Source organism: Peromyscus maniculatus, chromosome 4 (genome assembly GCF_049852395.1).
Source record: "Peromyscus maniculatus bairdii isolate BWxNUB_F1_BW_parent chromosome 4, HU_Pman_BW_mat_3.1, whole genome shotgun sequence".
NCBI classification, from domain to species: domain Eukaryota; kingdom Metazoa; phylum Chordata; class Mammalia; order Rodentia; family Cricetidae; genus Peromyscus; species Peromyscus maniculatus.
In genome coordinates, this window is record NC_134855.1 from 77735159 (window position 1) to 77752897 (window position 17739).

The 17739-nt window shown below is 40.1% G+C and overlaps 1 protein-coding gene across 5 annotated transcripts in view; it reads right to left on the bottom strand.

Moving 5' to 3' along the window:
- Window positions 1–17739, bottom strand: part of Iftap (intraflagellar transport associated protein) — a 74901-nt gene that overhangs the window by 49539 nt on the left and 7623 nt on the right. For all 5 annotated transcript variants that reach the window (XM_016002458.3, XM_006983928.3, XM_076570135.1 and 2 more), the window contains one exon: window positions 9188–9339. In XM_016002458.3, coding sequence (XP_015857944.1) covers window positions 9188–9320 — 133 coding nt within the window. In that variant the 5' untranslated portion in view covers window positions 9321–9339. The remainder of the gene's footprint in view (window positions 1–9187; window positions 9340–17739) is intronic.

The following is a 17739-nucleotide window of genomic DNA, read 5'->3' on the forward strand; positions in this document are numbered from 1 at the left end:
TAATTATGATCAAACCAAAGTTCTTTTTTTAAAAAAATCCCTCTTCTCCAAGAAGCACACCAAGAAAAGATATCATTATAACAAAACAGTGCGCATTAAGAACACTGCCGAAAATAAATTTAATGATCATAATTCAAAGTGCTATACACACTTAAATATTTTCTTTCTGTACCCAATTACATCTAAATTGCAGAAGACACACACACAAAAAAAAAAAAACTAACGATTATCTATGGACCAAATATTCCCATTTGAAGTGAATATGAATTGTAAAGACCTCTGCAGAAGATTTATGCTAATATACCTAAAACAAAATGGCTCCATCAGCTTGAAGTCTGTCATAATTTGAGGAGGGAAATTTCCTTCTGCAACTGAACCAGCAGTTTTCTGTGTTTCATAATTTGTCAATTTATTCCCTAAGTGTAGTGATTTAGTGACGATGAAAGAGACTGAGAAACAAATGAAAACTGCTTAATTACAGTTCGCAGATGTTCCCCCCAAAGAGAAACCCAGGCTAATGCTGTGAATGCCTCAGGAGTCTTCCACGGGGCTTAATGTAAGTTAGCTCCCTGTTCTTGGTGTTCTATGTGACACTTGATGCTATGACCAAGAGGTCACACATAGAGGGCTAGTCACTTAGGATCACTAGAAGACTTACAGCCTATTTTGTCCTTTTCTTCAAGGATTCTAAAAAGCACAAGGAAAGCCTTACGGGGCTGGAGAGATAGCTCAGTGGTTAAGAACAAGTGTTGTTCTTGCAGAAGACCTGGGTTCAATTCCCAGTACCCACATGGCTGCTCATAATCGGCCACAACTCCAGCTCCAGGGGACATGATGCTCTCTTCTGACCTTCAAGGCAGCCAGACACTTACATGGCACACAGACATACATGCAAACTAAACATTCATGCACATAAGTCTAAAAATAATTTTTAAAGAAAAGCCTTAAAATAACACTGCTTCCTTATTCCCTCCCCGAGAATGCCAGATTAATAAGCTTTCTCCTTAACTGTCTGGTTAGTTTGATTGGGAAGTCCTCGTGTGATGCCTTGTCAACTTTCCAATAGGGTTCAGTTTCCTTCTATTTGCTGTGTTATTTCTTGATTGTGCTCTTTGCTGTTAAACCCATACTTGCAAAAGAGCTTCCCGGGTGGCCTGACTTTTTTTTTTTAACTTCTTCTTCTTAATGTGGCTAACAGAAAAAAAGAAAGAAAAAGAAAAAAAGGAAACAGAAAGACGCTCCAAATGGGCTATGAACTAAAAACACCTCTCAATATTCAGTGGGGAATTAAAGGACTGAGAACAACAGCACAGAGTATGTGGTGCCGCAGCCACCTGGAAGCTGGAAGCTGGTCAGTCCGTTTCCAACTTCCTCCAGCAGGCAATCTGCCAGTTGCACAAGTATCAAAACAATGTTAAGCCCTCGGGTTTCTGTCTAATACACGACAGAAAATAACTGTGAAAGGCTACACAGCAAGGATTATTTTTCTTGTTGTGTTTTCTTTTATGAAGGAAAGCTGTTTTTCTGCTCTACTGAAATTCCTCTCCTGCTTAGAAACGGGTAAGAGGGCCAGCTGCTTGCTATATTTTTTTCTCTGTGGTATTTTTCTACAGCAGATTTTAAAATTCATTCTTCAGACTGGGAAAAGCCTCTCTTTATACCCAACCCCACCCATGAAAGTTTAAAGATTCATTTCTAACATTCAAATTCAAAATAGCTTTGGGGATCGAAATATGTCAGCTTTAGAAACGTGTTGTTTTATGTGCTGTCTCCAGTTTCATTTTTAATTACATTTTTTAGAAGTTGTCAAGTATGAGTAGTGATATTCCTTTGGCTGAACTGACAAGTCAAAATTTATGAGTCCAGAAGTGTAAACCAAATCCCAGCACAGGATGCTAAGCTCCTGACAGAACAGACGCTCAATATGGAAGCAAACAATAAAAGGCTCCTCAGATGAGACGCATGGGGCTTTGAACAAGAAACTTGGCCTCTGCGGCCTAGCACCTCCTAGGCAAAGTAGCCCTGACTCGCCCTTAACTCCTCCATCCCCGACCCTGTCAGTCACCTGCTCCTCGGTGCTGTCTGCCATGCCTTGCATGCCTCAAGCGCCCTTTTGCTCTCTATTTCTTCTTCCACACCCAAGCTCACATCTCCACCTCGGCACCTCTGCTCAGCCTCCAGGCCAGTCTCCCTGATTCGAGGGGAATCCTCTCAGAATCACCGGCAGTGTCTCTAAGTACTTTTTATACATCTCTATGTCTGCTTGCTTCCTTGTAAACAGTACTGTGGCTTCCAGTTACTGTGTATATCAGTCTAACCCTGGAGCACTGTGACCCAAATGTGGCTATTCCTCAGGGTCAGGTCTGACCCTACCTATCTGCTAGTCGGTTATCTCTTTATTCCATCCATTCAATAAATATTCACTAAGCATACACTCATTCCGTATTACAAAATATCATTTCTGGTGCTAGGGTGAGAAGCCATAGTGAGCGAAATCCACCAGAAGCAGCTCCCATGGGGCTTGTACTCAAGAAAGGCAAAACACATATGTTCTGGCATCTGTTGCAATGGCTCATATCCACATCAATGCCTCCCGGACCTCAGGAAAAAACTGCCCAGTGCTGTCAGACAGAGAGGAAACATCTCCTTCAGAGTGTGGGCTTTGAAGTCACTCTGAATAGGCAGACAGTACAACTGTACCACTAACTTGTCACATGACCTGTAGCAAGCTGGCCTGGGCAGCTACAACAAAATAACCACAGGCTTAATGACTTAAGCAGCAGAAATCGCTCACAGCCCAGGAGGCCAGATTCCTAGGTCAAGGTTGGGTTTCTTGTGAAGACTTTCTCCTCAACCATCACAAGGCCACCTCCTCATTGTGTCATTTCAGTGTACATGTCTCTTCTCTCTTCCCCATTCCCCAAAGTCATAGCAGATTGAAGAACTCTTCTGGACTGGTTAAACCTAATTACTTCTTTAAAGGCCCCCATCTCAACATCTACTCCATATTATGATTAGGGCTTCAACATAACAATATTTAGGGTTACATAGTCCGGTCCATAATGGCCAGACCTTAGACCTTACAACTTGTTCATCCGTAAACTGGTAATATTAAAAACTAAAGTAGTTTTTAAAAACTTCACTAGGCTATACAAGACTAATTAAGATGATCCATGTAACATGCAGAGTATAAGAGCTAGTTACCACTAAATGCGGCCAGTATGCGAGCCTGGTTTTCTCACAGACTCACACTGTTGGGTGTCTCTGTGAGGGAAGTATGACGATCAGCTGCCTGGAATTTGAATCTTTGACCTGACACCTGTACAGTGACTTTCTGGTCCCTGTGGCATAAAAAGGAATGGCAAAGGCTATACCTTCATATTGTTGTGACAATAAGATTCTTGAGATGAATGATGGGTGAACATATCAATAATTGAATCCAAAACAGAGAGAACCAGACTGTCTCTTCCAACTCTACAATTTAAACAGAAACAAACTGGAGCAATTTTCTGGAAGCTTAAAGAGTATGCACAGCCCCGTGACTGCAATAAGAGTCTCTGTAATGTAATCTAGACCAGTGGTCCTCACAGTCAGGGAGCCTCAGCGCTGGCTGCCTGCCTCACAATCACCTACAGAATCCCTCCCATAAAGAGAAAAATTCTTCAACTCCTCATGATAGGGACTCACTTCATAAATCCAGAATAAACTTCAAAGTCTATGTTTTCATAAAGGGTTATCATAACCCTTTCATAAAGGCTAGTTCTGAGAGCTAGCCAAGTCTAAAAACTATTGTTCAGCATAAATGCAATGGAGCATGTGATTTTAAATTTTCAAATAGGCATGTTTCAAAAAAGATAAGAAATAAAAAGTGAAGTTGCCATTCATGTTTTTATTTAAATCCATTTCGATATAGTATCTTAATACTACTAACCAAATTTAATTAATTAATATTACTAATCAAATATAGGCAATTAAAAAATCATTGATTTTTTTTTTTTTTTTGAGACAGGGTTTCTCTGTGTAACAGCCCTAGTTGTCCTGAAACTTACTTTGCAGACCAGGATGGCTTCAAATTCAGAGATCTACCTGCCTCTGCCTCCAGAGTGCTGAGACTGAAGTCATGGACCACCACACCCAACAATATATTCTATCTTTATATTGAGTGTTCAGAATTCAAAATCTATTTTACAGTTGTAGCATATTGCAAATCAGAAGCCAAATTTTCATTAGAAATACTTATTTTACTTTGATTTCCAAAAATTTGCCTTTAAAAAATGACTCACGTAGCCAATTTGTCTCAAACACATTTAAACTTTTATCCTAATAAATTAACCGAGTATGATTATCGTATTTATATTTAAAATAATTAAGTGTAAATAAATATTGAGACCCAGATTCTCAACGGCACCAGCCACAGTTCAAGTCTCAACGGTCACCTCTGCCCAGTAGCCACTGTGCTGGACAGGGCAGGCAGCTGTGAGCACAACCCACATGATGGCCACATATCCCTGAAATACGTGGTCAGGTAGGGGGCTAGCACAGCTCCTCAAGTGACCACATGTGAGTGACAAGCACAGCTTTAGTCCTCTGTGACGGCAGAAGATATTAAACTCTAAGCAAAGTGGAAACCGGTTTAGGTTTTGAAACTGTAAGGCCAGAACACCATCATTTGTCCTGGACACTCAAACACAGAATGTTCTACCTAGTGTGGAATGTCTTTTCCTGAAGATATACTACAAGAAAAATAAAATGCTAAGAAGAAAGTATAGCAAGTGAAATGAGAAAAACACAGAGAAGTGGGAAATAAAAGTTTCCATCAAGATCTGAACATAAAATCTTTGATTTCTACTTAATAAAGATACAACAGGTTAAAGGAGGTGGAGCAAAAAGAGTCCCTTGGGGAGCTGACCCTGGATATTTTAAGAAATAATAAGAAAATTAGGAACAGATGAATTTGAGTTGTTAATTATAAAATCACAGTGGATTCTCTTCAGTCTCCTCGTAGCACTCACAACGAATCCCAGCACTCAGGAGAGGGAGGCGGGAAGATCATAAGTTCAAAGTCATAGCTGGCTACACAGCGAGTTTGAGGCCAGCCTGGGCTACATGAGACACTGTCGGAAAAAACCTCCATTTTCGTTTCCAAACTTAAACTACTTAGAGATGAATGGTAGGCAAAATAGGAAACTTTCAGGGAAATTAATAATTTTACCTAAAGCACAAAATTAGAACAATGGCTGTAGGTTGTACATGAGTGCATGCGCAGGTAAATGTAAATACTAGAAACTGAAATTAGTGATTACTGTGATGTTCTATGTTAGTCCAGTTTCTGTTGCTATATTAAAATGCTTGGGACTGGATTCTTAGAAAATTCAGTTTGTGTAACTCATCGTTTGGAAAACTCAAGCTCACAGGACCAGTATCTGTAGACAGGGATGCCAGTGACTTGGTAAGGGCTTCATGGTGGATGTTGCCATGTACAACATGATGTAAGAACACAATGCGGGAGAAAACTCAAGTCAAGATAGAAAGCCAAGGACCAGGGAGAGACCAGTGTTGCTCTTCTTATAATCGCCCAAGTTAATTAGCAATTACTCCACATACAATCTTCTGAGGGCAGCATCCCCACCAGCCTATCCCTTAAAGGTCTACTGACTCAATATGCCAAATGAATATTTATTTTAAAAATTCACATTTTCAAAACCTTTACAATGATACAAATTGACAAATAGGGGGGGAAGCCTCTTCCACCTAGATATTCTAGAAAGTTCTTAAATTAATAGCTACAGAGGACTGAAACTTAGTACTTATCTTTATCCACAAGGTCAACAACATAGACTGTCTCTATCGATAGGAAAAGCAAAACTCCACATGCTGATTTCTAACACCTATCTTCCAACTTAATTTATTCTCTTGAATTGAAGATGCTATTGAGAATTTAATTATAACTGTCTGTTTAAAACTAATACTTAATATATCTAAACATTTTGATAAAACATTGTGCTTATAATCAAATATGTACCATGGTTTAAAAATCTAGGGTTGAAAAAAAAAGGAAAGGAAAGAAAAAAAAAACTCCAAAATATAATCAACTTCAGTGTAATGTAGTGAGAATTATGTGCGATATTAACACTCTTCAGCTGCTTTCCAGGGGTCTGAAGCAATAATGTGAATGTCTCTCAAAAAGCCTATAGTTTAATTTTTCCAGAAAAATAAGTTTAATAGGATTACTGACCCTCTTAACACTCCTCTAAAGAAAATGAATTCCATAAGCATTGTGGCATATAACTATTATAAACATAAATAGAACAGTCAATCAACAGACATAGTAATGGACTCGAGAACTTGAACCTACTGAGGAAACGTGCCTAAGTCTGCCTGATGACCATGTTAGCAGGAAGATTCATGTAAAAGAACCAAACATACTGAGACAAATGAAGAGCCTAGAAACAAGACAGGGAGATAGGAACTTTAAGAAAACAACCTAATTTCTCAGCATATCAGCCTGGATCAACTATCCAGGCTATCTCTCAATTCTGAGCCATGTACCTAAGTACTGTTTGGTCTTTTGGGAGGTATTTAAATGTTTCAAGGGGGAAACGGGACAATTACTGATTTAAGACATATTTTTGTACATACAACTCTTTGTGCTTTAAGAGGAATTTTTTCAGGTCATTAGTTTATAATGTGAACAGGCGCCTAGGGATATTTTGAAAGGGAAAAGCAGCTAGTATGCTTGGAGCTACAGTTTATGTGGCTCGAATCATCATTTATTTCAGCTCAATTTGGGGCCCCATGCTGAACTCCAAAGGAACTCACCACATTTGAAGCAGTTTCTTTCTCGGCATGCAATGACCAAATCGGAATCTGAAGACAGACTAGATAAAGGGCCTGCTAATGCTAAGGTTTTACAGTTCCACGGTACAAAAAGAAAATCAGCTGTACGAATAATATCTAAAGTAATATGGATTCAAACTTCATTAATTCTTCCACTTTTATCTTTATTTGGACCATCTCATGCCAGCCAGTCACACTGCCATATTTGGGTCCAGAAAGCAAGAACTAAATAACTAGGCTCAGAGAAAGCAAGCAACTTCCTAAACCCAAGTTCATTAACAAAAAGATGCTATAAGCCCAAGTTCACAGACTAATGGTCATTCTGACATGTTCTGCATATCATGTCAAAACAGTTCATTCACACAGTTCCCAAATTAATCAACAATCCTAAATTCTCTACTTCCCTCAAATATAAATAAAATTCACAGCCTTCCTACATGTTTTGTTTAAGTGTCAACAAAATAGATAGTGATATTATTCTTTGGCTATCAGAGAAATATGACTCAATGCTACACTGAGAGTCCAATACCATCAGAATTGAAAGTATTTTTTAAAAGAAAAAAGAAAACAGCAGTGTGTGAGAAACCCTCACCTGAAAAGGCTTCAATTTTTGGGCTTTTTTCAGATTTGAGGATATTTTAATGTATATAAAATGAGATTGGGAGGGGAAAAGGACCCAAGAAACTTGATATTGATGATTTATACACTTTAGTCTAAAAGTAATTTCATACAGTATTTTTATTGCATGGGTATTTTTACTATAACTTAGCACATGTGGTTCAATGTGGACTTTTGTACTTGTGGAATCATGAATTTTGAAGAATTTCAGGTTTTAGATTTTTCAAATTAGAAGTGCTCAACCTGTACCTTGAACTATGAAACATTAGAATTCCCTTGCTTTTGCATTTATTTAGATCACAAGTCATGATTTCACATCAGGAAATGAGCTTTACCATGAAGGCCATGGTCTTCCAGACAGGAAACTCCCTATTCTCCACCATGGATACACACTAAAGGCGCCAGAGGAGCTTTTACAAAATGCTGGCCCCTTGGCCCCAGCTGAGCTGCCAAGTGCACTGTGTCACAACAGAGTCCAGAAGCCTCAGAGGAGTCCAATGTGCAATTCGGTGGAGAGTCCATGACTTACATAGCTCTCAAATATGTATTGATGGCCCAGAAATGGCCAACGTTGAAATCAAGTCAAGATAACTGAATGCAGAACCCCAAAATGGACACAACTCTAATGTACATGAGTGAGCAAGGCATGCACACACTTTCAGATGGAACTAAGGCACTCCAAGGCAGGCACAAGAGTGAACAAGCTGTGCACACATTTCGAGACAGAACTAAAGCACTCCAAGGCAGAGCTCCAGCTAACACTGTTATAAGGGAAATCACAGACACCAGATCTTTTCATATGGCCTAAAAAACTAGAATCAATTTTTTCATAAAATTACTAAGCATTTAAGAGTTGGCTCAATTAAAAACCAACACTATGCAGAATGAGCAAGCATATAATGAAACACACACTTTTAAGTTTAGACTTCTGGCTCCATCCAGGCTCTCTCACCCTGGGTCAAAGGGATATTTCCTGTCTACAGAAACCTCAGCACCATCCTCAGCATCAGCATCACCATCATCACAGCAATGATAACCACACCCAATGTGTTAACCACTATGACCAGTTCTGCATAGTGTCCTTAGTCTTGAGCCTCCTTGGAGGGAGGTACCATGATTAGTCCCACTTTCTGGTAACTACCCCTGCCAAAGCCAAATAGCTGGTCAAGGATGACACCAAAATCCAGATGTGGAGACTGTTTTAGTTTTAAATGTGCTTTTAACAACTTAAAAAAACCAAATGAAGTGAACAGCTAATAATTTCTCAGCTCACCTGTAGTTATCAAATATCTCTGACTCTGCAACACAACTCCTGAATAAATGAAGACAGGTGTTTATACCTCCCAGTCACAAAGTCTCTAGTAAGAACCATGTGCTCTAAGGAGTTGAATGAATGTTCATGAGTCTTCTGAGAAGAAACCAAATCCGTTGCCGCAAAAAGTTTACTTCATGTAGCTCTCCAGGTGGGGAAGGACACAGCTTTCTTTAAGGGGCTGGCCACTGTGAGTGAGCACATGAGCAACACAAATTGGACTTTTTTTTTTCTTTTTTCTTTTTCTTCTTTTTTTTTTGGGGGGGAGGGGGCAGTGGGAGGAGGGCAGGACATCACAAGGGTGAGGGAGTTAGCAGACCTGGGAGGACTAGGTTGTGAGTTTGCTCAGGGCTCATGATGTGCAATTCCTAAATAAGCAATAAAAATATGATGGAAAAAAAGTTTACTTCACTATTTTACCTTTTGAAAGATGAGTAAAAGTGCTCAGAAACTCTTCGTATGTTTGCTCAGGACAATTAACAAACTTATCCAAGACTTCTTTCATTAACTGATCTTCATCCATCATCTCCGGTCTCAGTATTTGCGCAGGCATTCCTAATCACGGGGCCACTCTACAAGACAAAGAAAAGCAGAAGTGAGGAAGGCAGCTTCAGCAACCCGATGGCAGGTGGTGGAGGAACTCAGGGCCCCCCCGCAGGCAGGTGATGAATCACTGCTGCAGCAGCCGACTCCAGCACAAGGGCTAGAAGCTGCGGCCCACTTTGTGCTGATGAACTGCTTGCTCACTGCACCTATTTGGGTTTGGATTTCAGCTTTCACATCATATGCTAAGGTCACAGGAACAGTGCCACATAATTTGACTAGAAACTAAAAGTCTTTCGATGCGAGGAGAATCTCGGGGACATCTACTGACCACAGCCACCATCACCACCACCACCCCATGCAGTGGCAGTAACTATTGGAGCTGGTATGGAAAAGTAACTTATTTAGCCCTTACTGTGAATGGGGTGCTGTTCTAAGAGCATCAGTGTTAGCTTCCACAACCCCAGGCAAGTTCACAGAGCCCAGTCCCTGAACTCAAGCCCTTAAAACAGCAAATCATGCTTCCCTCCATCTACTGTGACCACAGCAGTAGTATGGCCAGCAAGAAGTGGCAGGTCTGAAAATTCTGACATTCCAGTAAAGCCATTGGCAGCCCTACTAAAAACGCCTAAAGATGAGCCTGCATCTGTCTTCCTAGCCTACCCCAAATGTTCCTTGGGCCAGTGAGGGTGTATTGAATCATTTTAATCCTTCTAATACCTGACATCCTTGAACAAAGTCAGACTAAACCATCTCAATCTTCTCATTCTATTTGTTAGGACACATTTCTTTTCCAAAACTGAGTTCAGAGTTGAGGTTCTCTGAGCAGCCCACACGCATCCCTCTCACCATAATGGGAGGAGTTGGCTGTGACTTCTCATGCCACCATGTACTGTACACTTAGCACACTCTCTAGGAAGAGTTATGCATACTTCTTCATCTGCTTCTACACCCATAATCATGAAAGAGTGAGTGCATCTTCTCATACTTGTATCCCAAGTACTTAAGACCTTAGGGTGTGGTGTACAGCTGGTCACCTAATATGAGCTAAAGGTGCTCATTTGAACAGGTACAATGGTCAAAATGTAACTAGACTTGACAAAATTCAACTGAATTTGGCCAATGACTTCACCTGTCCCTGGATAGGGAGTTCCAAGAACACTATCAAGCCCTCAGTCGGTGGACTGGGAAAGATTTGATACCGCATCACCTGTATGTGTTTACAGTATGGAAAACTGGAGCAGAGACTCCAACATGATCTGGGTATGGACTAATTCTCACATTCTAAAAGCTGCACCCATTCTATTCAACTAACATCACATTCACACCACCACTGGCCCCTTCACACATAACTCATTTTTCATGCTCCTAATTGCCTTATTCTTGGCAGTGTGAGCTTAATCTTCACGCGTGATATCATATCTGGTTGAATTTCATTCATCCTGTATAAAATATTATTTCATAAAGCTTTGGGGAAATTGACCATCTACATTAAGAAGAAGAACAAACACTGCCAAAGCAATACATGCAGAATAATAAAAGGAGGATAGGGGATCACCACACTACATGGTAAGAAAAGACAGCACCAAACGCCTTTATATTTTTCTGAACCAAGAATAAACATCTGGAGCTGGGGAGAGAGCTCCCTTGTGCTGCTCTTACAGGAGAGCAGAGTTCAGTTCCCAGCACCACAACTGGAGGCACACAACTGCCTGTAACTCCAGCTCCAGGAGGAGCTGACACCTCTGGCCTCTGCAGCACACACACACACATGCACACAAATACACAATACACATGCATACACACACAATTAAAAATAATAAAAGTCAATCTTTGAAAAGTGATAAAAATAAAGGAATAAAAATCCGTTCCTTGCTCCTAACTTTTTTTCACCCACTTTCCGTTTTAGATGTTTTCTACTATAGATGTCATCATCCTCTACAATATAAACAACACAGGGATATGAAATGTTATCATAGATGTTTGTAACTATCCCCTGACCCCACCAATCCCACCTGGAAACGCTGTCGGAAGTCCAGTAAATATATTTCTAAATCTTTCCCTCCAATGTTTATGATTATAGACACTTTTACAAAAACAGGGAAATACAAGCTGTTCTCTACAAATAGATTTTTTGTGTGTGTATGCTAAGGACTAGCTTTTGAACATAATAAGATCCATGGCATCCCACCACATTAGGAAGTCAAAATCTAGCCTGTTCTTTCAAACAGCTACCTAGTCACAGTCCAGCTCCTTGTATATAACATTTGGGAAAGTTACTTGCCATCTCTGGACGTATCTCCTCTCATCTAGGAGGGGGCCCTTGTTTCTTAAACCTCACTTCTAAATACTAAGGAGGTGGAAGTGTTTTCTGAAGATGATGTCCAAACTCATTTACTGGTAAGACCTGACCCGCATTAACGTGAGAGTACTTGTGGTTCTTATTTCTTCTACCCAGTGTGACTAATCATATTTCAACCCCCAATCCCCAAAAAACTAATTGGCTTGCATATGAGGTGCCTTCCCAGCCCACCTAGAGATTTGTACAATGCATGTCATGTACCGCCTACCTTACTAAGATCCAACACATTCTGAAACACATGTGAACCTATGGGTTTTACAGAACCATGAAGCTCTATGAGGCTTACAAGACTGCTCTGAGGATGAAATGTGTGTCCACCTTAGGAAACGTAGCCTTCCTGATGTTCATGAGGAAGAAGACTGCAGAGAATCACTTTGACTGTGACTACTATGGCTTTGAATGCACTGGTGCTACCCACAGATAACACCTTGTACAGTCTAATCCCACAGGAAACACAATGCTAGTGGACCAAATGAAAACAATAGCTTGGGGATCGACTTCAAATGAAAGGCACTGTTTCAAACTACTTGTGCCTGAAAAGTTGGATACATGAAAAGTCATCACTTACAACAAACCCATGTGTACCAATGCCCAGGCTTCAACAATGTACAACTTATTAAGGTATGCTTGTAGCTGATAGATAATGAATACCAACAAAGAACCTCATCAGATCAGCGACTATTATTTCATTATCAGCAAGACATACATGAAACACAACAATCTCAACATCCATCTACTTTTCCAGAATTGGAGCACAGCATACCAATAATCTCTTCCTCAAAGCATTCAGCTGGTCTACTTCAGTGCATCAAAAATGGCCAAGCTGTGGTTTCTACTGCTGCAAATGTCTTCTCACAGTTATGGTTAACAACAACAACAAAAAAAAAAAAGTCACCGAAATTCCTTTAGGGCTCCTTTCCAAAGCTCCAATTGATATATTTTGAATATTTACCCTCAATGTATCTCAGTACTACCAAAGGCAGATGATGAACAGGCTATATACTGCACAAAGATAAAACAATCTTCAAGGCTTCTTATTTCATTTCTGTGTTTGTAACAATCTAGGCATTTATTGGCTTTTTTAAGACTTTCACAAACTGTCAACAGCTGAAGAATTTAACGAGTACCCATCATCCAATTTAGACCTTTCATTACCTAGAAAAGCATTAGGAACCTAATGTTAAAGGTCCCCAGAGACTGACAAAGCAGATCACCCTTTACCAGACAGTCTGGTGGTTTATGTAAATGTCAGTGGTTTTCTAGACGGAAGCATGCTTTTCATTTACCACCCACATGCTAGTGTGTTTTTATCATGAAATATTTTTCTAAAAGAAAAAAAGAGAAAGAGAGGCTTGCCTAGATAACAAGATTCATTTTTTTTTTTTTTTGGCTTGGTTTTGTTTTATGCTTTGAGCACCACATGAAAGGTGTAGAATGTAATGGTAAGTAAAGGCATATAAATAGCTGCTGGTAAATCATAAGCAACACTTTCACCATCAGAGCCTTAGAAAGGAAACAGAATATTCACTGCTCTGCTCTGACTACTAATGTCACTTGGAAACCAGGTGGTTAGGAAAAGGCTTCTCTCCTTTGCCCTGACTGAGAGACAAGAGAGGAAAATCCATCACCCCCCAGAGGTCCTGTTGTGTATTATCAAGTAATGAAGCCAACAATCATATATGCAGAGTGTTGTGTGCACTAACAAGTATACGTCAATGAAACGTGGTATGTGATGTCATCACCACCAACAGCACATCTTGGATGTCTATCTTCTGATCCTGGTGTAATGAACTCACCCAACGAAATGCAACTCTCTGAGATGAGAGTGTGAAGCTTGAAGATACAGACCCCTACGAACAAGTCTTCTCTCATGATGCATTGCCTGACTTCTTAACAATACAGAGGGCTGTATGTCTGCAAAACTGTTGTAAAAAATGTGCTGCGTCCCAACTTGAAAACAATAATCAACTTCTAAGGAGCTGAACTAGGTTTCTCAGAGCCCACCTTCTGTGTGTTACAGTTCTGGGAAGCAGATGAAGGAGAGGACACAGCAGCAATGTAATTGACTTGATCTAAGGAAACAAAGCCATCAACCTTGGTGTGTCACAGGGTGGCTGTCCTTTTATATTAGTATAAACAGTCTAGTCTCCAAAAGACCGAACTGTACTGTGACCATGTTATTGGGACCGGCTCATAAGGTAGGAAAGAGCAGGTGTGCAGAGGTAGCCTCCTTGACTAAACTGCAACCACTCTGCACTTGCCCCTAAGTTTCCAATCTTTTACACCATATCAAGAAGAGAGGACGAAACTCCAGCTCTCTGGGCTGGAGAGGTAGCTCAACAGTTAACAGCACTTACTGCTCTTCCAGAGGACCCGAGTTCATTTCCCAGATATTAGGCAACTCACAACCACCTTTAACTCCAATCCCAGAGAATCCAAAACCCTCTTTGTCAACTGATGCCACTGAAGAGTTGTCATGTACGGTTCTCGTGTTACAAACCATGAAGAGATGCTTATGATCAGGAACACAAAGAAACCAGCAGGGACATTAAAAAAGAATAGAACTAGTGAAAAAAGAGACTGTGAATTTGAGGGGGAGAGGACAGGGGCATGTCAGTGGGTTTAAAGGGAGGAAAGGGAAGGGTGAAATATTGTAATTATTGTAATTAAACTATAATCTAAAAGAGAAAGACAGAGGGTGGTTGTCAACTTCCATATGAGAGGGAAAACAAAACATAATAATGTGTTCAGGTCAGAACACTAAACAAGAGTGAAAGTGGCTGGTGGCCTTCTAACGTAGAACACACTGAAAGTGGCCACCTACTAACTGTAGAGTACAGCTGAAACCTTCCTTCCACTTGGAATCCTTCTTGACTCTGATATATGATTGTTTCCAGGAGGAATTAAAAAAAAAAACAAAAAAAAAACAGTACTAATGTTGGATGAGTGGACTCATGCCTCCAACTCCAACACAACTGATTTAAATTGAATACACCTAGGAGATGAGTATGTACATACACTCTAGAACAAATAAATCTATAGATATAGATATAGATATAGATATAGATATAGATATAGATAGACAGAGAGAGACCTATAAAATACACCCAGGAAAATAAAGGAAGATATCAGAGGACAGAAGACCATGAAACAAAACATAGCTTATGACACAGAAAAGGACCTGCAGTCCTCTACTGTTCTTTCATCAGGTGAGATCAAAGTAGACAACCCCAGCATCAAAGGCTACACCGCGCTTCAAGCTGCAAACTTCTAGTGACATGCCTTTGCAATGCATGAGAGCCAGGGAAGGCTCCATTAACACCCAGAGGCTGAGAGGAGAAGCATCTGGGCCTAGATCCCCCAGGAATAACCCTCGGCAGTGAATATTAAAGGACGCGTTTGGGGGAAGGTAGGAAAGGCTTTGGGATTACTGTTGACCTCACAGTTTCAAAAGAGATGTGCTGTCTTCCCAGACCCACTTTCCCTGACAAACATAGCGTCTTACGGAAAAGAGTCAGAGCACACCCACACTAAAGACTGCACACAGTTTCAAAAGTGCGGGCTTAGTTAGTGCTTAACATGACTGTAGATAGCACAATGGCTGCTTCAACACACACGCTTCTGGTTCCTTCCTAGAGAGATTTAAAAGTTCCTTATTCCTTACAAAACCCCGCTTTCCTAACAAGAATGACTATGAAGAAATATTCAATGATGACCTTAAAATTACAATAACATGAAATTGAGTGAAAGTATGCTAAAAATGAAGGGAAAAAATAGAAATAACAGTAACAGATCAAGGCAAAATAGTATATGTTATAAAGAAAACAGGAAAAATGGAAAATCGTCAGGTCATATGACTAGGCACAGAGTAATTCTTAGACTTGAACCCAAAAGCATGATCCACAAGAGAAAAATCTGATTAACTTCATTAATGCAAAAAGTGTCCTTCTGCAAAAACCTATTGAGATGCAAAGAAAAGCTGGGAGAAACTATTAACAAACCACATATTCAACAAAAGAGCAGCATCTGCAATGTGGAAATTCCTCTTGAAATCCACCATTACGTCAACTCCAAAGGACAAGAGACATGCATGGATACTTCACCAAAGAAAATCCACAAATGGCAAATTAAAACCATGAAAAGATGACTGGAATCACAGCTATCAGAAACATACAAAAGTATTTTCATACACAAACTTGTACACTAAAGTTCAATGCAGCTTCATTCATAACAACCAAACACTGGAAACTATCCAAATACCCTTTAACTGGCGATGCTTAACCAAACTGTGGAGCAGCCACACCAAGGAATACTACTAAGCAATAAGATGGAAACAAATTGTTGATTCATGCAACTTCGATTTCAAAGGAAGTATTCTGGGTGAAGCCAAGGTTAAAAGGTACATTTGTATCCCATGGTTCCATTTATATGACATTTATAAAATATATAATTATAGAATGGAGAACACATTATTGGTTGCTAGGGTTAGGGGAGTGGAGGGAACAAAGATGAATATTAAATATTGTGGTATATAGCTGAATATCACTGTGTGGCAGTTATTATGCAAAATTACATAGGCTATAATTGAGACACACGAATACAAACGGATGCACACATAACTGATGAAATCCAAATATATTTTGTGGCTCCCACCACAAGATCAATTCCCCAAATTTCATTTTAGTTATACAAGATGTTAACTTTGCAGAAAGCTAGACCAAGGATGCATGGGACTCCCCTGTACCTGTCTTTATAGCCACCTATGATTATTTCAAAATTGAAAATTTAGAAGTGCAGACAGAAGAGCAGAGAAGGGCAGGTAAGGCAACCAAAGCCAAGAAGTGGAGACAGGAAAGCAGCTGCAAGACTTCTCCCAAGGGCCTGGGGACTGCTGTGCTGATGGCTTTCTTGTGCAGGAGCACTCGGGGGGACAGGAACAATACCAATGTGTAAAAGTGCGTGCTTAGGCAGAAACACTCTGCTTGAAAAGTTTGCTTGCTTTTCCTGCTCATCCACCCAAGCCGCTATCATAATGCTTCTGGAGGCGGCCATTCATTAAGCCTTTCTGCTCATCAGCAGATTGCATAAAATCAATTTTATCTTCCCAAAATATGCTCTTCCTCCCAGCAACTGAAGTCAATCCGGAAACCTCAGTGTTAAAGAACTGAGGCTGTCCAACTAAATATAAAGTATTTTTAATTACAGTTATTAATTACTGAAAACAAAGGAAATGCACACAGCTAAGCGTTTGAATTTCCTCTCCCCACTTACTCCCTATTTTTAAAAAGCTGATTAACTGTACACCTCCAGGAGACACCAAGGGGAATTGTTCTTGCAAACAGGAACATCAGCTTCTCACTACCATACCTTCTCAATTCGGATTTAATAGACAGCTATGTGGAATCACAAACACCCCACCCTTACCTTTGGCTAAAGTCCTACAAGCACACTAGTGACCTCTAGACAGTTCATTTACCAAGGAAAGTCAGCCATGTTCAGAGCCAACGCCCTAGCCTCAGAAATGTCATCAACTGCATTCATGATTTAACAGAAGATAATAGTATGCCTCTGTGAACCTTTTTCTCACCACCCCTGGTAAAGCTTCTAAACCAGAGGAAGTACTGGTATCTGAGTCAGCTTTATAGCTCTAAAACCATGCAATGTTTCAATAGTAAGAGATGTATCAGTTCAAATATATCCCATTTCACTGGTATGCAATGTCTTGTTGACGCTTATGGTCTCTGTACTGTAAGACAATTCTGCTTAGTTAAAGCTGGCCCCTCTCTAGGCTTTCCTGAGCCTGCCAGCCACCTGCACAGTGCACAGCACTTTTACAATACCAGAACATCAGCTTTAAGCAAAACTCACACAGCTGGTCGAGAGCAGGTGTAGACCAGGGAACTAAGTCAACACGGCCTGCAGGAATACATTTCTAAGTGTTTTAAAATGCCAGATCTTGCAAATAAAATTGACCTTTTCACTTGGCATTCTCTTAAAAGAAATAAGATTTTTGAGACGTGCATCTCGGCTATTTTTAATTCCAGACGCCTATGACCAGAATAACAAA